This window comes from Etheostoma spectabile, chromosome 1 (assembly GCF_008692095.1).
Source record: "Etheostoma spectabile isolate EspeVRDwgs_2016 chromosome 1, UIUC_Espe_1.0, whole genome shotgun sequence".
NCBI classification, from domain to species: domain Eukaryota; kingdom Metazoa; phylum Chordata; class Actinopteri; order Perciformes; family Percidae; genus Etheostoma; species Etheostoma spectabile.
In genome coordinates this window covers 29,235,365-29,258,658 of record NC_045733.1, presented here as the reverse complement: position 1 = coordinate 29,258,658, position 23,294 = coordinate 29,235,365, and the positions used below count along the sequence as shown (strand labels likewise).

Here is a 23,294-nt window from a genome sequence, read left to right as displayed (position 1 = left end):
ATCTATCTATCTATCTATCTATCTATCTATCTATCTATCTATCTAAAATGTGATTGCAGTTGACATACAATAAAAACTTTTTTTTTTTTAATATGACTTGATTTTTGGAATTCTATGAATCACTTTTGATCGGTAGAGCTTGAATCGTGATTCAAATATGAATCGATTTTTTTTGTTTTTTGCACCCCCTTAATTTGTATATTTACCATTGGTCATTTTTTTGGGCACACAGCATGGCCGAGGACATGAAGACTCTAGAGGAAAAGTTCCAGCAGCAAAATAAAAGCTGCTTCATCCTCGGTGCCTCTGGGGAAACGGGCAAGATGTTGCTTCAAGAGCTGCTGGAGCGCAACATCTTCTCCAAGATTACTCTCATCGGAAGGAGACAGCTCACCTTTGAGGACAAAGCATATGCAAACCTGGTCAGTGAGTTAATTCTCTGCTTAGTTGTTGTTAATTATGTTGATAGTGACATTCTTATGTCTTTTATGCCTCCAGCTACAAGAGGTGGTCGACTTTGAGAAGCTTGACGATTACGCTGCAGCCTTCCAAGGCCATGATGTTGGCTACTGCTGCCTGGGAACAACCAAAGCAAAAGCAGGGACTGTAAGTTAAACTTTATAAATCCATATCTGGATACTTCACTGTTGAATCAATTAAGGTTTTACTGTAGTAAAACTACTGTAGCACACAATAACCAAAATATAGTATACAGTATCTGTACTGTACTCATAATGTTTTTCTTCTTTTTTTTTATTTTATAGGGATCCCATTAAAATTTTGTGGAAACACTTTTGTTTTTGCCCCCATTTTCATGAGCTGCACTCAAAGATGTAAGACTGTTTCTAAATGGTAAATGGTGGTCATACCAAATACTGACTGTTTTTTGGACCCCCCAGTTCCCCCCAATACAGATGTGGCATTTCAAGATGCTGTCTAATCAGCATCTTGAAATGCCACACCTGTGAGGTGGACGGATTATCTTGGCAAAAGGAGAAGCACTCACTAACACAGATTTAGACATTTTTGTAAACCCTATTTGAGAGAAATAAGCCTTTGGTGTACTTAGAAAAAGTCTTTGAGTTCAGCTCATGAAAAATGGGGGCAAAACCAAAAGTCTTGCGTTTATAATTTTGTTCAATGTATATACAGTATATTCACATTAACGCATAGGTTGTTGTTCCATTTCAAATTCTTTTTTTTTGTGTGACCAAGACACAGGATGGACCAGCTATGTAATAGTGTTGCTTTTTCTAAATTAACTCAAACATGTCTTTAGCATTCTGCCATTTCTTGCCACTAACTGGCAAACATCTATGGCTATACCAATATATCATAAGCTTATACTGGCCACTTTATCAAAGCAGCAGTCTTTAGCTTTACACATATGGAGGAACTGTATGAAAAGAGAGTGCAACAATAATCACAGCGTTACCTCAATATTAATATGTTAAAAATGATGAGCTTGTGTTTGTCACATTTAGTCAAATGTTGTTGTTTTTTATTGTTCTCAGTTATTAATATCTGGATATGTGATAGATTCTGGGAAAGATTTACTTGTCACTTTGACTTAACTGAAACGATTAAGTATATCAATATGATCATTTTGTCACACTATTATTATATTGAAATATCTTGAAGAATTATTGTCCAGTCAAAAATAATGTTACATTATTTATTTACAACATTATTATCTGACTTAAACAAATCAACAAATAATTAATTAGCTTAATTCTTTGGCAGACACCTGTTACTGTTAATTGCATTCAAAATAAATCTTCTGTTTCTTCTCTTTGTTATTTCAGGAAGGATTCATCCGCGTTGATCATGACTATGTTCTAAAATCAGCAGAGCTCGCCAAAGCAGGAGGCAGCACCCAGTTCCACCTGGAGTCCTCCAGAGGAGCTGATAAAAACAGCAACTTCCTCTACCTCAGAGTCAAGGTATCGGTATTGTATTTCCTCCCTCTACTGCATGCCACATACTGAAGTCTTTTATTTCTTTTAACTGAAGTATACCTGTGTATATCACTGAACGATAACATTTGGCAGTCACTGAAAGATCAACATGAAATGTGTTTTTTTTTTTTCCTAGGGACAAGTGGAAGCAGAGATTGAGGCGCTGGGTTTCGACAGATTTGCCATTTACAGACCAGGGTGAGCCATCTGTCTATCTATTTACTCAATTAATAATCAAATAATTTTACTTCCAAATCACCAAATGAGACACTAAAAAATACAAACATGAATACATGATGTACAGAAGTGTTTTCTTATTGAGAAACTGTTAAACCACATCTTGTCAACTTGACCAATACCAAATATTTGCACAGATGTGCGTGAGAATATGCATCCTCTTCCAACTAAACTGCAGTCAGCTTTGTTAGGCGTGTGACATTATCTAAACACACAAAATGCAATGGATTGTGGGAATGTGGAGAGGGATAATTACATCTGATAGCTGCTTGTAGTTCATAATGCTGAGTGGAATGACGAATTTTTTTAGATGTGTGGATTGTCAGACTGTAGTCTTTTATAAAGTCTTAGTGTATGGTCGGCATTAATTGATACTAGGGATGCACCGAATCCATATTTTTGGGGTTTTGGTCAAAGAAGCCGAAACCAAATACCAAATCCTACTCCCATCCTCAGTCCATTAACACAGTAAACATACTAATGAAGTAAACAATGTCCACAGCAGTGCATTTTTCATTTAATTTTAACTGTAATGATCATAAGATTTTAGCTGTGACTTGCCGTACCTGAAGTTGCTCCATTTTGGCCGCTGTCTGTAGATTACTTCATGCACAAGTCGTAATCTTTCGGTTGTTTCACACGTAAATGTTTCAACAGCGGCAATGTTGTGTAGTGTTTAGGGGCCTTGCCACCACAGTGTTGCAAATGGAACATGCAGCTGGACTTGAATTGCCCTCTTTTGACGGAAAGTACTGCCACTTTCTCTGCTCATGAGTTCCATTTTTTACTTTCTCAAAGCCTGCTGCATTGAACGGTCCACTAGGCCTGCACGATTAATCGTTATAAAATTGAGATCTAGATTCACCCTGTTCACGATTGCATTTTTAAATAAATTATTATTTTTTAAAATTGGTTCTCATTTAACTTTACAAGCCAACTGCCTCACAAATGCTACTACTTTCTTCTGAGTTTTAAACAGACCGTATAAAATAGGTTTTAAAGTGCTCCAAGCGCTGCAAAGCTCTCCGTTCTCTTCATTGAAGCCTCAGTGTTTACAGGCTCGTGGTGATGGGCAACGTGCTGTAGGTGCAAAAAAAAAAAATCTGTTTGGTTAAAATTATTGAGTAAATGTCATTAGGTTTCGTCTTCGTCAATGTCTTTCATAGAGCAACGTTATATCTTTCCGACCCCGACATTCCCCGTAGAAGTGTATAATTCCGACATTACATGTAAAATTGAACACAACAAACAACATAGTCCATGCCACACACAACTGAGTAAGTCGATTGACTTTAAAAAGTTTGCCACTTTACTGGAACCAAAGGTCAAAACAGCTGTTGATGTCTGTCTTCTTTAGCCTGTTGGCTATTTAGGGTTTTCTCCTGGAACACGTCAAACACATTCTGCACTTACTGCGGCGTCTTGTGTTGACTGTTTACATACCTCTACTCATCATCATCCTCATCATATGTACATTGTTTGTACTGGTGTTATTGTTGAATACATTGTGAATACATATTTCTAAAATTGTATGATGTTTTGAGTTATTATTACACAATACTTTTTCTGACCTTTTCGAACCCCCTGACTAATAACCCATATTACAAAAAAGACACTAAAACTAAGCATTTTCAAAAAATAAAAAATAAACTAAACTAGCAAACCCACTTTAAAAACGAATTTAAAACTAGTTGAGCTGAATTTGAAAACAAAAAGTTAAAACAAAACTAAAAAAATGAAAAATGCTAAACTATTATAACCTTGTTTTGGTAATGCCAATTTGTTTTGTCATGGTCAAAAACATTGTGGCAGAGAATCGTGATATCAATTCTAAGAAGAAGAGCATAAACAATACGCTTTACTAATGTTTCATGGACTGGGATTGAGGTTGTGTCGACTCCCCTGCTGCTTATTTTTGGACAGGTTACGACTACTCCATCCAGTAAACAAGGCACTCGTGACACCATGCGACTTTTGTTAGAAGTGACATATTGAGAATCAATGTTGTTAATTACCACAGTGGAGGAAAGAAATACATGTCAAATCTACAGTATGAAGTGGTTGTTAACCATCAAATAACTCAGCTCGATCTAATCGACCAAATCATCAGTACCTTTGTGTTTCTCTCCAATAGGGTTTTGTTGGTAGACAGGCAGGAGAGTCGGCCTACTGAGTGGCTCGCCAGGAAATTCTTCAGTGCTCTCTCTTCTGTGTCTTCTACGTCCATGGCCATCTCGATCCAAGCGGTGGCAAAAGCGATGGTGGCAAACACTCTGCTTCAACCCGAGCAGAAGACGGAGATCCTGGAGAACAAAGCCATCGCCAGTCTGGGAAAGAGCACAGCGAGAAAGCAGGAAACGAAGTGAGGTTAGAAACATATTACCCATTTACACTGATAACTAGGGCGGTTATACGGTTTACAGGGGGGGGTCTTAAAAATGGCAACGGTATCAGTTTAAATACAGTCATTAAAAAAAAATGCAATGCACTTATATAGGAGTAAATATTAATAAAATATTAAATTTATTTTATCTGATGTCTAAAAATGCTTACGTGTGGTTGTCATCGTCTGACAGTGTGGAGGTAAAAAAAAAAAGGGGGGGGGATAGCAAGTTGTTCACCAAGTGACCTGGTCTCGAAGAACAACACGACTTCTGCAGTTTTGGCAGCGTTTGGGGTTCTGACCTAATGAGAAGGGAGAGGTGTTTCTGTATTAGTGTTCAGTATTCAGTTTGTGAACGGTGGTGGCACAAGCCAACAGTTTGGTGACGCCGTCTAAGCCTTACGTCATAGTTTTTCATTAGTTATGGTAATACTGTATATCGCAGTAAAATAGGCAGGAGGTTTGACGGTATCAACATTTGGATACCACCCAACTCTACCGATAACACATGATCAAGCAATGTTTCCTGACATGGGACTGACCCATGTTGGACTCCACTCCAATCTGATGACTATGAATGTCAGTCCATTTACATTTAGACACAGGACATCACACAAATGGGTGTTTGCATGCTGCACAGTATTAATATTTGTTTATGGAAGCAATATTTAGTTTTCTGTCTCCATTTTAATGGTAATGCCTTAGTCCTGTTAACGTGAAAGAGACTTAAATGGCAGTGTGTACTCTTGACCTACTTTGAGCTTAGATTCCTTCATGTTTTGGCACAGCCCCCTTACGGCTGTGGTAAACATTTATAGAATGTACTCTCCTAACGAAATGCAAAACTGATTTAGCCATATTCCTTTTGCTCTAAAACTGTACCTGTGCAAAGTTAGGCCAATTCTTTGGACTTCAAACATTACTGTGCTTCTCTGTGTGACATGTCCCCAAACATTTTTCTTTTCAGGTAATTTCAACAGATCTACAGAGAGGACTATATACTACAAACACTATTTATATCATCATCATGATGTCAAAGGATTTTCACATTACTTAAAAATTGTATTGGGTTGCATTTATTGGGTCTTAAAATGATACTGTTATATTTTCATCAGGGAACTGTTGCAAGACCATTCGATGTGCACGTGTGCTCAGAGACAACCCACTAAACAACTGCCTTATAGTGAATGCTTGAATTTATTTTACACTAGATTAAAATATTGGATGTCTTTAATCTTTTCATTAAAATATGAATGTTTAACTGTGCGTGTGTGTGTTTGATTTCGGTAAACATTTCCATAATGACTATCCACATAAATATAAATATCTGATGTCTACATCTGTGCGGCATACACTGCACGCATAGATAATACCTATGCTTTGTTATATTACAGGTAAGTAACAGTGTTTGTTTGGATGGATTTAACAGTATCTGAAACATGCAGACACAATGCTATCTATTGAAGATATGATTTTCTGTTTGAAATGGGATACCAGCAATGCAACATGTTTATATGAAATTGGTGAATCAGGGTTTGGTTAGTAATTTTGTCTACATGTCTCTAAAACAGAATTATGATCCTAGAAGTTATGAATTTAAGGTGTTAACTGCTATACAGCCAGTTTGAGTCCATGATGAATTTGAACCTATGATCTTACTTTTCTTGGAGAATTTGTTTTCTTGTAAGACAAATCATGTGGGAACCAAGTTCAACTATGCATGTGCTAGCATGCAATGTCTAATATCTAGAATATGGTGTAAACCCTCAAACAACCTCTTGTTCAAACTACTCTTTTAAAATGTTTTTTCTGTGTGGCATTTTAGGCCTCTATTTGTAACAGGACAGCAAAAACACGAAAGGGGGGAATGACACGCGGCAAAGGGCCGCAGGTCAGAATCGAACCTGCGGCCACAGTGTCGAGAAGTAAGCCTCTGTATGTTGGCACGCGCTCTACCCAGGGACCTACAAACAGCTCTTAACAGCGTGTGTATTTCAGTTTGTGGGGAGACTTTGTGGATTGGTGTAACCAATATAATCAAACAACCAGTTCACAAATAAAGAGTCAAGAAAACAATACTTGACCAATATAGAAAGGGGACCTAAATATATGAATGGGAATGTATAGTTGTATGTTGATTATTTGGTTGTATGACTTACAATTTTTTATTTTAAAGATTAGTCTTTTTCCCTTCATTACTGACAGTGGAGAGACATGAAAGGCGGAGAGAGGGGGGATGAGACGCAACACAGGGCCGCAGGTCAGATTCAAACCCGGTGCCGCTGCAGGACTCAGCCCACATGGGGCAAGCGCTCTTACTGGGTGAGCTGAAAGCTGCTCCATGACTTACAATTTTTAAATGCTGCACTATGCATATATTAAATAAATATTACATATAGTAGTAGGGGCAGGACTTAATAAGCATTATGCTTCTGCCTGCTCCTTCTCAAACTCATCCTTTGTTTTCTTACTTGATGGATGTGGATTGATTTTCTATATGATTTTTTTAATTTGTGTTTTTATCAGATCATTTTTTCTTTTCGTTTTTTTATAGTGTGTTGATTGTCCAAGATACAACAAAACATAAAGATGGAATAAATGTGTACTGAAGGTCCAGACCAGATAATAAAATAAGACACAATCAAGTGGTGTCCCTAGACTTTATCTCTATTTTATGTTATTTTAACTTATTTCTTCCACTTTGCTGAATTTTATTTTTCCTATTTTGTTTTGATATATATTTCATTGCTCTGTAAAGCACTTTGAATTTGTCTTTGAGATCTGATTTTCAAATACACTCGCCCATTCGTTCCTTGACCTAGCAGCGCCGCCTTGTGACTGAATGTGGTAACAGCAAATGTACGGCAGTTCAAACAGTCTATGGGTTGAATTAAGAAAAAAAATAAATTAAAAAAGCTTTGTTTGTCTTATCTATTTTAAACCGATGTTACCTCATTGCTGCCCAATGCTCTGTTGCTCATTGCATGTTTGATTACTGATCCTATGTGATGTAAGGTGCCATTGAGTGCCATTACAGGCACCATTAAATAAAATGTATTATTATTATTAGTATTATAAACAATTAGATGCTGATGGTGTTTCCTCAAAACTTATTTTACCTGTAAGCACATAAGGCTAAGATTATAGAACCAGCGTTCTAAAATTATTATTCATATTAGGAATAATAATGGTAAACTTGGAGGTAGAGGTTAGCAGATGACTGTGGGTCTGCATAGAGTGGAAGATCTAGTGTGTTTAATGGGCGATAATACAATTAAAATAGCCTGTTGATCTGGAGGTGTCATACTCATCCCCTGCTTGGGCAGATGACGTGAAGCGCCGCTGCGTCATAAATTAAACTTTGGCGACATCTCGTGGTGTTCCTCTGGAAGTGCCTCTACTGACCATATCGGCCCGCCCCTTCTTTACGTCACCTAACGTCACCAGGAAGTCCACTGAAACCAAGGCGACATCATGGCAGAATACACAGACCCACGTGAGTGTGGTAAGTAGCACATTTAAACCACCAAAACTGTAACTGTTAAACACGAAAGTGCTTATTTTGGCTAGCGACAATTTCCATTACGTATACAGTTAATGAACTTTGACTTGTGTTGCGTCACACGACGCGTTAGCGGCCCTTTTTGCCCCGCTGTAACGTTAATGCTACTTTATCTGGGCAATGTTATTAGCTTTAGCTACTTCGTCACTGCAGAAGTGACTCACGTAGCTACATGCAGCTGTAATAAGGGTTTAACTTTGACAGACGGCCATGGAGTTGCTGACGAGATGCCCGAGCTCTCTGACGAAGATGATGAAGACGTTGACAATGATGAAGAGCAGTGGATGGAGGATGAGGAGGAGGAGAGTCAGACAGCTACCGTTACCTGTCTGTTCTGTGACAGGTGACGTGACTTTGCATTTTGACTTAGTAGTATCCGAACGGTGCCTCTTCACTCTCGCTAGGTGTTTCTATTTAAAAGCTCAAAATCAGTCTAGAACAGGGGTCTTCAACGTTTTCCAGGCCAAGGACCCCCAAACTGATGGCAAGATGGAGCGGGGACCCCCTAATTATATATATTGTATAAAATTGTGTTATATCAAACTGGTCCTATAGTGCCATGTGTGCATTGATGACTGAAAGACATCTTCTGCCTCCATTTATCTGTTTACTACAGTGTGTTGAATTCATGTTAATGTGTATTTAAAGACATTTCAATTAGTGGAAAAAATTGCAGGGGGGGGGGATATAAAAAAAAGTCTAATCAACCAAAACTTTTGCGACCCCCATGCAGTACCTCCGCGGACCCCCTAGGGGTCGCGGACCCCCTGTTGAAGACCCCTGGTCTAGAAGATTAAGATTATTTTGGGAGGATTGAGAACAGATCTAACTAGGTGGGGTTTTGAGTGGGGTTTTGAAAGAGGGGACTGAGGGAGAATATCTGAATATCTGTTGGAGAAGAGAGTTCCAGAGTGAGGGGGCACTAATGGGGAAGGCCCTGTGCCCCCTGGTCCGCTGCTGGGACCGGGTGGAGGAGGTTGGGGGTGTGCAGGTAGGAGTATGTCGGTGCAGGAGGTCAGTGAGGTGGGAGGGAGCTTTGTAGGTAATGAGGAGAGCACAACTGAGACTCTGATTTTGAAAGATTAATATGTGTAAGCTTATACATTTCAACAAACCAGATTTTCCTAACTCATTAGTAACTTGGTTTTCAGGTTGCTGAGCTCTGTGCCTGCCACCCTGCAGCACTGCACAGCAGAGCACCAGGTCAACCTAGTAGACTTGATAAGAAAACACAGTAAGTAGACACAGATGCTCCCTGCATCACTTAAGAACCATAGGATTATTGAGTTTTGTTAAAATGGCTCACCCTATTTTTCCTTATTAGATCTAGATGACTACGGTTACATAAAGATGATCAACTACATACGATCAACAGTAAGTACTGTCTGTAATGAGATGGGATTCAGTAATCACACCACATTGTTACATTTCTGTTGTTCTGGCTTATAAAAAGTGCAATCGGATTGATGGATATTTTTATGATTTGATATCTTTGCTTGTAGAAATGTGTTGCATCCTGCCTGACGGGGCTGCCAGACGCTCCCTTGCCCTGGGAGGGCGAAGAGTTCCTGCGACCAGTCGTACAGGACGACCCTCTGCTGCAGACAGGTAACAGCAACTGCTTCAAGTTTCATGCCACAGATTTTTGTTTTTACATTTTTGAGTAACTGACTGCAGTTTGAGTAACAATCTCGACCAATATGGTGGTCTTGTCAGTAGGGCTGTACTAAATGCAGTTTTTGTTTTTGAATGAAGCTAATTATGTCTATCATCACACTAAAAAAATACAAATTCCTCAGAAATACTGACTTTTATTAAATACATTTTCAATATTTAACTCTTCAGTATTATAAAACATAAATACATATTGGCTTTCGGCAGCAGGCTGATCCAATTGGGGCATAAAATCATGGCAAAATACCAATCACGCCTTTAGACTTATAGAAACATTATGCTACAACAAGAAATGTCTGGATCTCACGAGTCTGAAGCAATCTTACACGGCCAATAAGTGGAATCTATTTCTACAAAATGGTATAATACTACAAATATTTGTGTAGCCTAATCTGCAACAGTGTAGAAATACCAGGTTTAATAGACATGCAATTGACATACAAAAAAAGTAAATAAAGCATTTGAATGTCAACGTTATGAAAAACCTTCAAACTGTACAGCCATAGTAGTTGGACAAGTTTTTAGATTTTAAAAGCACCTGATGGAACTGGCTTGTAGGTCACTCACAATCACAAACCCACACGCTCACATTGATCAGGCTGATATTTGTTGGTATTTGTTTGTCCTGGGTCTCAGCTGTGGTCCAGAGGAGAGAAGTGTAAAGGGTTCTGTAGGCTTCACAAAATAATTTATGGAATTTTATCGTACATTTTTTTAGCAGATTTCTGCTGTAGCAGTGTTTAACTTACCTGCAATCAGTTATGTTTCTCAGAATCCTTTTAAAAAGCCCTTAGACAAGACGCAGGATTTAGTTTTGCATGTACAGTGGCTTGCATAAGCATCCATGCTAAAGTTGATTTAAAAGAGGAATAAAAAAACATCTTTTGGAAATTGATCTTAATGCCTTAATTAAATTTTTTTTTGGGAAAATCCCACCTTTTAAGGGCACGAATTTTCTTTGTGAATGAGTAATGTATCTGGAATAAATAAATGTTCTTCCTTAAAATACAGGGGACATTATTTTTAAAGACCAGTTATTTAATGGATCCAGGACACTATGCATCCTGACTAAGTTCCATTGGCCTTTGGAATTAAAATAACCCCACATCATCACAAACCCTTCACCATGCCTAGAGATAGGCTTGGTGTTATTTCAGTTATCTTAATAGCTGGTTTGCATGGAGAGATGATCTCATGGAAAGTTCCCCATGCCAATCTCTAGGTATGGTAAAGGGTTTGTGATGATGGGGGTTATTTTAATTCCAAAGGCCAAGGGAACTTAGTCAGGATGCATAGTAACCTGGATCCATTAAATAACTGGTCTTTTAATAATAAAAAATCTGCCTGCCTCTATGAGAATTTACCATAGGGGTGTCTATTCTCATTCTCATTTTGAGGAAGAACATTTATTTATTTACAGTACATTATTCATTCACAAAGAATATTGGTGTCCTTAAAAGTTTGGATTTTTTTATTTATTACTCTTATTAATCAACCTAAGCATGGGTGTGTAAACTTATGCAAGCCACTGTAGGTGCAGCATTAGTGGAGTGAAGTGCGACAGATATTCCAGTTGAGCAAATGCAGGAGTGACCTGCCTGTTTCAGTCCCCAGCCGGGCTCTCTGTGCCTCCTCTGCAGTGTATTTCTCCCTGTATGTTTGTTTAATGGCAGCTCCACAACAAAGCCCTTGCTCTCTGATGATATCTGAGCTTATGCTCCATTTGTAGCTGCTGAAAATGTGTCGCTAAAACATGTTTTGCCATATCTGGCAGAAATCAAACAAGCACGCCAAACCAAACCAACACCCATTTCTTTCGTAGAGTTATTTTTTTTTATAAGGTTCAATTAAAACACTGGAAGGTGTTCCTTCAAGGAAAACATTTTGTGCAGCAGCCATTTAAAATACAACCGAAAACAGGCAGGGCATGAATACACAAAATATATACAATATGTACTATTTATTATTGCATGTTTACCCTGTTAGTCACGATGTTGAGCCTATATGTTTTACGCCTGTTTGTCTTCCCCCCTCTGTGTTTCTCGCAGACCCTGAGGAGCTCTGTGAGGGGGCGAGCCCGTCAATGTGCCCATCGTCTGGGGCAGAGTCCCATGATGCACTGCAGCAGAGGGCACAGGCCGCTGAAGAGAGAGCCCGAAGCTCAGAGGAGGCCCTGGCCAGAGCCATGGATGACCTGCACAAACTCAAGTCCGTGATGTTTATGCATTTTCATTTTTTTTCATAACTACTAAATTTGAAATGGTAGTGTATCAATTTATTTCATGTTTATCTAGATTTGTTGTGGGAGCTTGCAGTATTCTTGGTGTGTTGCTTTGCGGTTGCGCTACCCCCTGAGGCCAGCAGGGGGACACAGTGAACCCGGTATTGTAGGAACACCAACTAGAGTACCTTGTGGAAGAAGTTTGGAGGAAGGGGAAAGATAAAAAGCAATGGGAAAATTCCACTGCAGCATGGAGGTTAAAGTGAGTTGGGAGGGGGGGGGAGACAAAAAGGGAAAATTACAGAAAGAGTGAGGTTTTTGATGGAGGGGGGTTGGAAGAGAGTTAAAAAGATTAATGCCTCCCATCTTCTCCATTTACTGCTACGTCCTGCATGAAGGTTGTGTGTGCTTTCTGCTCTCTGGTTGGTGCTTTTGTCCCATGTCCTAATATTAGAAGTTAACCGCAGATCTGTCCGGTGCTCTTTCAGGCTGCTGGCTCAAGGTTTGGTACTGAACGCAGAAACCAGCAGATCTGGAAACACGGGCGCTGTGGCCGAGCTCCGGGAGGACGAGGACGAGGCCTACTTCAGCTCATACGGCCATTATAGCATCCATGAGGAGATGCTGAAGGTCTGAGTTGCACATGCACGCACACACGTACACACGTACACACACACACACACACACACACACACACACACACACACAACACACACACACACACACACACACACACACACTCTCTCTCTGACCAGGCTTGCAGGTCTCATTACATTCTTATGAGTCACTTCCCCCAGGCGCAAGTGTGGGTTCATCAGCGTACGTCTTGGCTGAAAGATTTCCATGTAGCATGTAAATGAAAATGATCATCTTTATGCACACATTGATACTGAGGACAAGACATTTTCTCAAAAGTGATAAATCAGCAATAAGTGCAGCGCTCTCATGTGAGACACCAGCAGTGCTGCTGCATGGGGGTTGCTTGTGGATATAAATTTTTACGCTGCTCAAATGCTGAAACCTGAAAGTGTCAGCAAGCTGTACATAGGGGTGGGTGTGGGGGGGGGGGTCAGCTCTGTCTCCTCCCTTCCTGTTCTACTTACCGCAGTGCTTAGACATATTCCTGTTGGCTGTCCTGATTGGTGCAAAGCACTGTTAAGTTTTGCGTCGTGTTGTGCGTCAGGCTGTAAACTCACCAGAGCCTCAGGAAAGCAGAGAACACGTGATTTGGGGGGGGGGGCTTTGCGGTAGAATGTGGTCAACTCTTTCACAAGTCGGCGTGAGTGCATCACCTTAGACGCCCACACTGTGTGTGTGTGTTGTGTGTGTGTGTGTGGTGTGTGTGGTGTGTGTGTGTGTGTGTGTGTGTGTGTGTGTGTGTGTGTGTGTGTGTGGGAGAGTGAAGAGGGTCGTGATTTCTGAGTATGACGTGAGTTAGACGTAAGTCTCTACCGTATAAAATGAATGATCTTCTAATTTGTCACTGATTAATAAAACCAATCATTCAGTGTGACGTGAAGGAGGTGAGAATCTTTTTAATGTAAACTGGCCACACTTTGTTTGCTTTTCAGCTCACCTTTGAGATTTAGTGTAAAGTTTCGGTGTGCCGTCGTGGTTCAATCTGAGGCTTGGACTCGTTTTTTAATCTGCAATTATAGCTTTTATTGCAAATGTTCAATTAAAGAGTGATTGGTTGCTGTAATCTTTCATCCCTGACATGGTTGGAGTGTAAATGATGGGAGACAAAATCAACACATGACAAGAAGTCCTTGTTTGCTGCAAAAATGCGTTCAAAATAGGTCTCCACGATTCAGGGAAAAATATGAATCACAAATTTAAAGCTTAGAATTGGTATCACGATTCTCTGCCACGATTTGTTTTTCACAAAGTGTGATGTTTATTGCACACATGAACCATGACAAAACAAAACTGATTGGCAGTACCAAACAGACTTTTGGCACCCATAGCACGTTGCACATCACCACAAGCCTGTAAACACTTAGGCTTCAATGAAGAGGAGGGAGAGCATTGCAGCGCTTGGAGCACTTTAAAACCTATTCTATACAGTCTGTTTAAAAATCACAGAAGAAAGTAGTAGCGTTTGTGTTGCACTCAGCTCGTAAAATTAATTGAGAATCAAAGTAAATAAAAAATAAAAAAGCTATTTAAAAATTAAATCATGGGCAGAGTGAATTGAGATTGCGATTTTACAGCAATTAATAGTGCAGGCCTAATTTTAAAAGTATAACTGAGGCAACAAATTTGACCTAGTCAAATATCTTCTTAAAGATCCAATAGGTAAGACTTTTAACACTGATAATTTGTCATATTTGCTGAAACTGACTCAATATTCAAGTAGAACTACATAAAGCAGGTAATTTAAAAAAAATCCAGCTCCTCTGGCACCACCTACAGCCTGTAGTGGGATTTGCAATAATCCACCACTCCGTGTTCAGAACCTCCAGTCCAGGCCAGGGGAGGTGTCTGTGTGTCAGTCACTGCTCATGCTCACGCATTCATCCTCGTTCAGTCCTACCTACGGCACCTTTAAGTTATGGTCTTTTCGTTTGTTTTACTGGCCCTCTGCCACTTATTAGTAAGGAAACACTGTCCGGCCAAACACACAAGGGGACGGACAAAAGCCTGTAATTCTTTTAATGTACACATGGGCATGTAAGTTTTGTATTAAGATAGATTTGGACACATATGAACCTATCCCTGACAATAGTTAATTTGCAGCTGCAGTGTTGGTAAAAAAGATAGCAATTAAATGTTTTCCCAAATCCTTCATCCAGAACTTTTAACTGATGTTTGATATTTTTCTACAGTATAATTTTTTGTTATTATTTATTATTTTTTGTGTTTTCATGGTCTTTTAAGGCAACGTCATAGTTGAATGACTGAAATACCAGAGCTTCTTTGACTGTTTACAATGAACAATGAATAAGTCTTTGGTTATCATAGTCCCATTGCTAATGATTTTTTAAATTGTAAATATCTTCCTAGAGCAAACTATTGAATAGAACCTCCTCAATTCAATGGTATCTTGCACCAAGGCATGTTTCTGTTATTTCAATAGATTTTGTAGCTTTTCCTCCAGAGAGGAGTTGCTGGGGTTTGTGGGCAGATTTGATTGGCAGGTTAATTAGCGAGTCCTGACCTGGCCTCCACTTGAAATTTCAAGGTCCCTCCCAATTGTATTTATCCCATAGATTTGCTCTGGATTTTCCAAGAATCCCTTGCAGTCTGTTTTGATCTGCTGTTATCTGCGCCGGTGTAGAAAAAAAGCTTTACATGCCATGCTCTGAGATGTTCTGTCCCGAGGGGGCTGATAAGGCCCATGTTGAATTAAACTTCACAACATAAGCATCCTAATACAAGCAGCTGAAAAAACGCAAATTATTTGCAAAAGGTTAGACTCCCTTAACCCTTACAATCCGTACACTTTAACATTTTATATTCTTTTAACTCTTTTTTTTCTCTTCTTTTTTACTCAAGAAAAGTTGGTGTCCACGTGTATCGGTCTTCATCTGTGAATATTCTCTCCACAGGATAAAGTGCGCACGGAGAGTTACCGTGACTTCATGTACCGCAACCCCGAAGTGTTCAGTGACAAGGTGAGCCGGCTGAAGAAATGTAAACAGATATTGTTTATTATGGTATGTATACAGTATTTGCAGAGTAGCTGATTTAATGTGCAGCCAGGCCTATTAATAGAAATAGACACTTGCATTTTGCAGGAAAGACATTAGTAAGGTGATTTAAAACACAGTGTGACTTTATTAGCTTGAATGTCGACTGCAGAGCGCTGATAACAGACACATGCAATCCACCACCAAACCCATAACGGCCCCCACCCCCACCCCTCCTTCCCAAAAACCCTTCCAACTCGCCCCCACCCTTTCTCTTTACCATTGCCGTTAGTAGCTGGAAGCAGTGGCCTGTATCATGACCATCCATTATATGGGCGGCTGCCGGTTAGTGCTGGGATGAGGCTGCAGAGGAGGGAGCAGGTTTTGTTGATGGGAACGTACATTTCCCTGTCACAGCGAAACGTTCAGGCGAAAGGGAAGTGTCACCTTCTACAGGAAGCGCTAGAACAAAACGGGACATTCTTGTTTCAGTACTGTAAAGAGAGGGAGTGGCTGAGCAGTACAGAAATATGGAGAAAGACATGAGAAGTTGTGCATTGTGTAGTGTCAGCAGTGTGTTGGCGACCCTCTGTGAACCCATTAAGGCAGCGGTGCGCTTACCAGGAGGTTAAAGCCTTAAAAAGAGACACATATAAACACGGTGTTACATATAGAGACGTGTACAGTCACTGCAGCTGTGCCTCGGCCATTAAACTCCAGTCGGGGGCAAAGACGAAGAAATTAACTGTAACCTATGGGAACCTAAAATAGAAGTTTTTCCAACAATGGCGTGTTGGAAAATTTACTTGAGGGTGCTGTTTAATCAGTAAAGGTGCTGAGGACAGCATGCATACACATTCAGACCTTTCACATGGATGACCTGATTTCCAGATGTTAGTACAACCGGCTGTAATGTCATGTTGAGTAGATTTATGAAGCATATGCATTATGCTCTAGGTATGAGCATATATTTTTTTCTGCATAGCAAGTGTTGCAGCTCTTCCTAAAAATAAAACTGTCAAGTTGTGGAAGACCGGCAACCAGATAACCTCTTAAATCTTATGAAATTTGGTCAAAAGCTATTTTCCCATCAGTTGTTATCCACTTGTAAATTGCTAACAAATGTTTGGGTGATAACATACCTTCTCCATAACTGTAAAAAAACCCAAAAAACAGCTGTGGAAGAAGTTTTACCAGACAAGAATCTGATAAGCAAACGTATTCACTCCACAATGTTTCCAGCCAACAGTTTTATTTCCCTTCAAATGAAGCTGCCTGAAATTATATTCAAATTACCCCCCCCCCCCGTCATGCAGGTGGTGCTCGATGTGGGCTGTGGGACCGGTATACTGGCTATGTTCGCTGCCAGAGCTGGGGCCAAGAAGGTCATAGCAGTCGACCAATCACAAATCATCTATCAGGCCATGGACATAGTCAGGTGAGACACACACACTACAGGCAGTCACTTGTCTTCCAAAACCTGTTCCTCAGATATATATGGGATTTCATTTATGGTGCTCGCAGCAATGAAAAATGTGAAATTTAAAACTCAACTGCAACTCGTCTTTCAGTCGGCAGTTAACGGGCTAGCCGGAGTCGAGAGTTTTACGGGTCTTCCCTTTGTGTGCAGCACAGGATTGTGGGAGCAGAGGTCTGTGTGACCTCTAGCAACCTTTTATTTGTTGCAGCTGGTTGACTTCAATAGAGCTGCTGTCAGTTGCGTGGCCATAATGCACAGAATTTACACCAGCGGTCGGACTCATTCACGCCTCGCCTCTTCTCCTCTGCAGTAGCTACTGTCCGAGGCCTTCAGTCTCGCACACACACACATACACACCCACACACACATGTAAATGACCCCCTGTTGGTACATTTTTAATAAAGTCCTCAGTCCAATTTCAGTTGCTGTGTGTTTCCAGTTTTCCAGCAGCTGGTTCAGTGGAGTCATTTACCACCACCAGAGCCTCCACTTTCCCTACATCTACCTGCAACCACTTCCTCCATCACACCCCTGCCTCTAAAATGCATTTTTGAATCAGGGGCCATTATGACTGCTATTATTACCGTTATGTAAGAGAGTGTCGTATAAGCAAATCAACAGGGTTTGCTGAAGGAAAAGGATGTTTTAATTTTACAGCCCACTGACTCACTGTTGGAGTGTGTGTTGGCATGCAAGCCAAGGTTCGCCAGCGGTGAAGATTCAGCTAAAGAAAGACGTGTAACCCCCCCCCCACACACACACACATTCACACAACATTTACACACACACATACTGTACATACAGAAACACACAGAGACTCTTGTCCTTGATTTCATTTATAAATCTACTGTTTGCTAGGGTTGTGATTTTAAGGCCCTTTTTTCCTGTGTGTGTGTGTGGATGGCCGTTTCCTCTCGGTGTTAATATCAGGATTGTAATTAAAGTGGCTCCTGTTGGTTGGGCAGGAGCATCCATCTCCTGTCTCCACTCCGTCGCCGAAGTTTAAATGAAAAGCTAGATGTGACTTCCTTCCTTCACAGTCACGTCCTTAATGGATAATGTCTAAATACGTTTTTTTTAATGGCTGGAATTGATGGATTATCCAATAGAATGCTTTGAATTGTGACAACAAAGTGGAACAAAAAAACCTAGATAACAGATTTGTAGATAAGTGAAATTCAACTTTTTAATTGTGAAGTAAATATAGATTATCAGTTTGGATGTTTATCAGCCAATTATAGAATGCTGCTCAGACAGTAATACGCACTATGAATGCATGTACTTTAGGACAAATTGGCAAATATTCAAACATTTATTATTGAAGTTTTTGTCGTTCATTAGCCCAAAAACATGAGCAACATAAAAGTTAAGATGTTTTTCTTTTTGATTAAGTTCAATTGTTTAGTTAATTTGTTTTGATTCACGTAAAGGTTCCTGTTAAGTAATTTTAGAAACCAAAGGTAATTAGACACAAATTTCATTTATCTTCATTCTTTTTTTTCTTTGTACAAGTCCTGAAAGAAGCAATAAAAGATAATAGCAAAGATATGGCAAATTTTTCATGAACACACATACTACATACTCAGCGCAGCTGCTCATCCCACAAATGCCTTTTCTGTACAAATGGGGTACCATTTGAAAGGGAACTAAACAGGCTTTCCAACGGTATAACATTTATTACCAAAAAGACAAATTTCCTTACTTTTTGGGCTAAGTTTGTTATCAAAGATCCAAAAACAATATTGGAAATGTCTGTATTTTGAGAATACACATATACCTAAAGAGGCATAAAATGAAATTGTATGACAAAGACAACAAATATATACACTTATTATTAAATGTACAGTCCCTCTCACGCTCTCACACACACACACACACCTACCTCAAAGCCACACAGATGCTGACTCTCCCCAGAGTCCTGACATTGTCCTCTAAATTACCCCAATAATGAGATTACAGTGTTTCCCTCTCGTGAAAGGTGTAGGAGGTGGTATGGGGTTGGGGGTGGGGGGGGTCCTGGGAGGAGGTGATAGCGGCAGTTGCAGAGCAGCAGAGAGGGGAGAGACAGTTAAAGATAAGGATCGCTGCCACAGAAATGCACTCTGGGCCGCTGTGAGTAATTGTTCTGTCCTCAGTAACATTAGCTGTCATGATAATGGAATATTCACAGAGATTGATACCCAGACTGGCCGGTCTGAAAGGAAGGATCATTTAAACAGCAGCACTGATCTTACAATCCCTACCTGGGCCTGACACCTCTGCAGGCCCACAGTTACTCACTACACGGCTCAGGAAGACTGGAAGTATAACGTATTGTATGTGGACAGTTTGCTCAAAGCTGTATGGAAATTGCTAGCTGCACAGTGTGGATATACATCTAGGTTACGTCATCCATTTTGTAAAGTTTATATGTAGTTAATGTGACTAGTTACTTTAGCTTCAGTGACTTAAAGGCTTAAAGGATCAATGAGGCTTAAAGCTGCACTAATCACTATTTTTATATTAACAAGGGGTCAAATGACTGTGTAATGTGAAAGGGGTCGTTCTTGGGATGAACCGACAGAATCCCCATCCAACGCTGCAGTTCCCCTCAGCTCTACGGAGCGTTTTCAGCGGTTTATAGCTCATTGGTTTGGTTTTATGGCATGTAACGTTACTGTTTTGGCTTATTCTCATTGCTCTCACCAACCTCATTCCCACTCACAGTATACAGCTGTTTTTTGTGGAAAAAGCTCTGCTAAAACCACTGTGTTATCCAGCACCAAATGGCAGGCAGACAAAGTCTATGACCTGCTGGTTGAGACCAAACCAGAGCCAAAAGTAGAGTGACTAACTTAAAATTGACAAGTGAGCTGAAGCGGAGTATTGGTGGGAGAATCGGAGCAGCAGGTGCGGTATTACATTCCATTTATCGCACGTTGTGACGAAAAGAGAGCTGAGTCAGAAGGCAAAGCTCTCGATCTACCGGTCAGTGTTTGTTCCTACCCTCACCTATGGTCATGAAAGCTGGGTCATTACCAAAAGAACGAGATCCAGGGTACAAGCAGCCAAACTGAGTTTTCTCTGGAAGGTGGCCGGCGTCTCCCTTAGAAATAGGGTGAGAAGCTCGGAGTAGAGCCGCTGCTCCTTTGCGTCAAAAGGAGCCAGTTGAGGTGTTTTGGGCATCTGGTAAGGATGCCTCCTGGGCGCCTCTCTAGGGAGGTGGTCCAGGCACGTCCAGCTGGGAGGAGGCCTCGGGGAAGACCCAGGACTAGGTGGAGAGATTATATCTCCAACCTGGCCTGGGAACGCCTCAGGATCCCCCAGTTGGAGCTGGTTGATTTGGCTCGGGAAAGGGAAGTTTGGGGTCCCCTGCTGGAGCTGCTGCTTCCCCCGCGACCCGATGCCGGATAAGTGGATGAAGATGGATGGAGTGAGCTGACGCACAAAGTCAAATAAATGCTAATGTTGCTCTGTGTCTGTTGTTTGTCTAAATAGGTGACTGTGGTGCGTTTGCCATATCAACTTTATGAGATGATAATGAGTCAGTATTGTGTTGTTCCACTGCCGCTGCCAAGTGGGGTGGCAGTAGCTCAGTCTGTAGGGAGTTGGGTTGGGAGCTGAGGGTTGCTGGTTCAAAGTACAGTGTGTGGATTGCTGGAGAGATGCCAGTTTACCTCCTGGGCACTGGGCAGTGCCCAGGAGTGTTTCAGGCATGTGTGTAGTGATTACTAACAGTGTGTAAATTGTAATTTCCTCAATGGGGATAAAAAAATGATGAATTAAATTAAGTGGCCAACACATTCATTTTCCTATTTTATGACAGACTTTGGTTGCCATAATTGGGATTTGTGGTATCCACCTTTTGTGTGCGCCACAGCCGAACTACTACCCTATTCTTGAACCATTGGTTTGTCGGATGCTAGGTTTTTCTCAGTCATCTGACTTTTGCATGTTTCCCACAGGTCCAACCAGCTGGAGGACAAGATCACTCTGATCAAAGGCCGTATAGAAGACATCAAGCTCCCTGTGGAGAAGGTGGACATCATCATCTCAGAATGGATGGTCAGTACCTATTTACGCACACTTTTTACTCCTGAAGCCTCCTGAATTAATCAGGGAATGAAAAAAAGTTGTGGGGTGGTTGCGAACCCCCAATGATCAAAACTAACCAGTGACACCCAACCCAAAAACTTATATATATTATAATTTCCTTTAAATAAATAAAGACATTTGCACCATAAATGACAATGCAGAAAAGGCACAAATTGTTGCAGAAATATTCAACAGAAAGCAGAAAATTAAGTGTTTGACGCTCAAAATTTCAATTTTGCTCAAAAGGTGAGATCTTACCTCCACAATGTTGAATCCAAAGTTAGGGCCTTGGTCCAATGCATTAAAATCCATAGAAGATGTTTTACTTGTCAAAACAGGAACAGCACAGGTATAAATAGTTCTGTTAACAATGGCTTCCATTTTCAGTTGTTCATGAGTAACCAATATGAATGTTATTTGTTATACTGTTATAAGTCAACAGGTAGCATCTTGTTTTCGAGGGGGTCCTTAAAGACAAGAATATATAGTACATTCACAATTAGACAAGACAGTTAACAAAACAACTTGAGGGGAACTCAAGAAAAACATACATCACAGACATTCATACATACAAACTAAACTCACCATCACACAAAAAGTGATTCTTTAAATACAGTTTCAGTAGGTCTCTACAAATAAAGCTAAAGGAAATGCTACTCTGTGTCACAATTCGATTTACAGCTGCTGTGCATCTACTTTTTTGGCCTATTCTGAGGCCAATAACTGTGCTTACATGTATGGTGTGAACAGTCATTGAAATCTTCAAACACATACAGGCACAAATTGTAGATGCTCAACTTAATCACACATTGGTCTTTTACTAGCCAATGAGCGTGCAGAATCCAAGGTGCCAGTAGCAGTGATGCATGTTTTAAACATGGCTTAAAAGGGGCTAAACTCGACCATGAGCTTCTCTGAATACCTAAGCAGGAAGAGCAGTCTTCCTTTCCCTTGATGCCCATTTATCAGCAAGATTCTCTGTGACAATACAGGCGGGACGGCCAAAGTTGAACGCACCGCTGAAGTCATCCCTAATTCATGAGCATCCCGTATCTGTCCCCTCTCCACCTCCCCCATCCATCGTGACACCCCCGGGTCACGAGCAGGGGTCGCCAGCCAGAGCCTTCCCACCCTCTCACCAGGGAAATTGAAATTTGGTGGTTGACGTGCCAGTGGCATGGTGAAGGATAGGGGGCGTAATCTCTGATGACACCGGCTCACAGAGCGCTAATAAATCCAAGAATCCTCCAGTCACTTCTCATCATGGCGCCGATGGCACACATTTCTCAGAGTGGCCGGAACTTCAGAAGCTGGCCTCCAATCTGCCTGTAATAAATGGAAAAATGATCGTTGTCACGGGAGTAGGCTTTCTGCCCAGTGTAAATGGCTTCAGATGGTAATAAACTTTAATGGTTTTGTTATATAGTAATGTAGTAATGCCCTGCGGTAGTGTCTTATTACCGCAGGGCGAAATTGGAGATGTCATTGCTATAGTATTCATTACTAGTAGACATTCTTCGGCCTTTCATACTACTCGCTACCGTAGTTGCTCTTAGTGCTACGTCATCTTCAAACCCGGTGTCGCTGCTCCTCTCCCTGGTGCGTTCTACAAACATGCTGAAAGGCGCTTTTTGCGTCGCTTCTGACGCTGGCAGCCATTGTCCAAATGTCCGTTTTTTACGATTTCAGTGTGAGAACGAGTTGCTCATTACCCACTGACTCTAAAAACAACCTTTTTATCATAACATTAATTTCAAACGTGTTTTACTAAAATATAATTTGACCTCTCTTGTTGGTTCACAGAGAAACATTACTTATGTTTACCTCTTCTCTACCTCTTTTCTCTCAGCAAAATGAAATTGCTTAAAACTAAGATTAACCATAAAATCTGACATTTCAACCACTTTTCTAGCATCATCCATTCAAAATATATAGATTCAGTAATGACCTTTCAATTTAGTAGTTTTTACCATTACCTTACTGGATTCACAGGAAACGATTCTTCCATACAATCCGGCGTAACTTCCAATTTAGAATGGCCAATTTTCATGTATATTGTATGTATGTATGTAT

At 40.5% G+C, this 23,294-nt stretch overlaps 2 protein-coding genes across 3 annotated transcripts in view; both read left to right on the top strand.

Annotated features, from left to right (window-relative positions):
* htatip2 (HIV-1 Tat interactive protein 2) overlaps nt 1-5,839 on the top strand; it is a gene marked incomplete at its 5' end in the record, with an annotated part of 7,191 nt that extends 1,352 nt beyond the window's left edge. Inside the window, 6 exon segments of the mRNA XM_032515105.1 lie at nt 233-422; nt 499-606; nt 1,806-1,943; nt 2,095-2,156; nt 4,330-4,562; nt 5,546-5,839. Of these exon segments, the coding sequence (XP_032370996.1) occupies nt 233-422; nt 499-606; nt 1,806-1,943; nt 2,095-2,156; nt 4,330-4,561 (730 nt within the window). The 3' untranslated portion in view covers nt 4,562; nt 5,546-5,839.
* Nucleotides 5,840-8,004: 2,165 nt separating this feature from the next.
* Nucleotides 8,005-23,294, top strand: part of prmt3 (protein arginine methyltransferase 3) — a 59,861-nt gene continuing 44,571 nt past the window's right edge. Inside the window, exons 1-10 of one of the 2 annotated variants that reach the window (XM_032515083.1) lie at nt 8,005-8,083; nt 8,345-8,483; nt 9,292-9,374; nt 9,465-9,514; nt 9,643-9,748; nt 11,863-12,022; nt 12,524-12,665; nt 15,587-15,652; nt 16,984-17,105; nt 21,092-21,191. In XM_032515083.1, coding sequence (XP_032370974.1) covers nt 8,053-8,083; nt 8,345-8,483; nt 9,292-9,374; nt 9,465-9,514; nt 9,643-9,748; nt 11,863-12,022; nt 12,524-12,665; nt 15,587-15,652; nt 16,984-17,105; nt 21,092-21,191 — 999 coding nt within the window. In that variant the 5' untranslated portion in view covers nt 8,005-8,052. The remainder of the gene's footprint in view (nt 8,084-8,344; nt 8,484-9,291; nt 9,375-9,464; nt 9,515-9,642; nt 9,749-11,862; nt 12,023-12,523; nt 12,666-15,586; nt 15,653-16,983; nt 17,106-21,091; nt 21,192-23,294) is intronic. The other variant, XM_032515091.1, reaches the window with a different exon arrangement.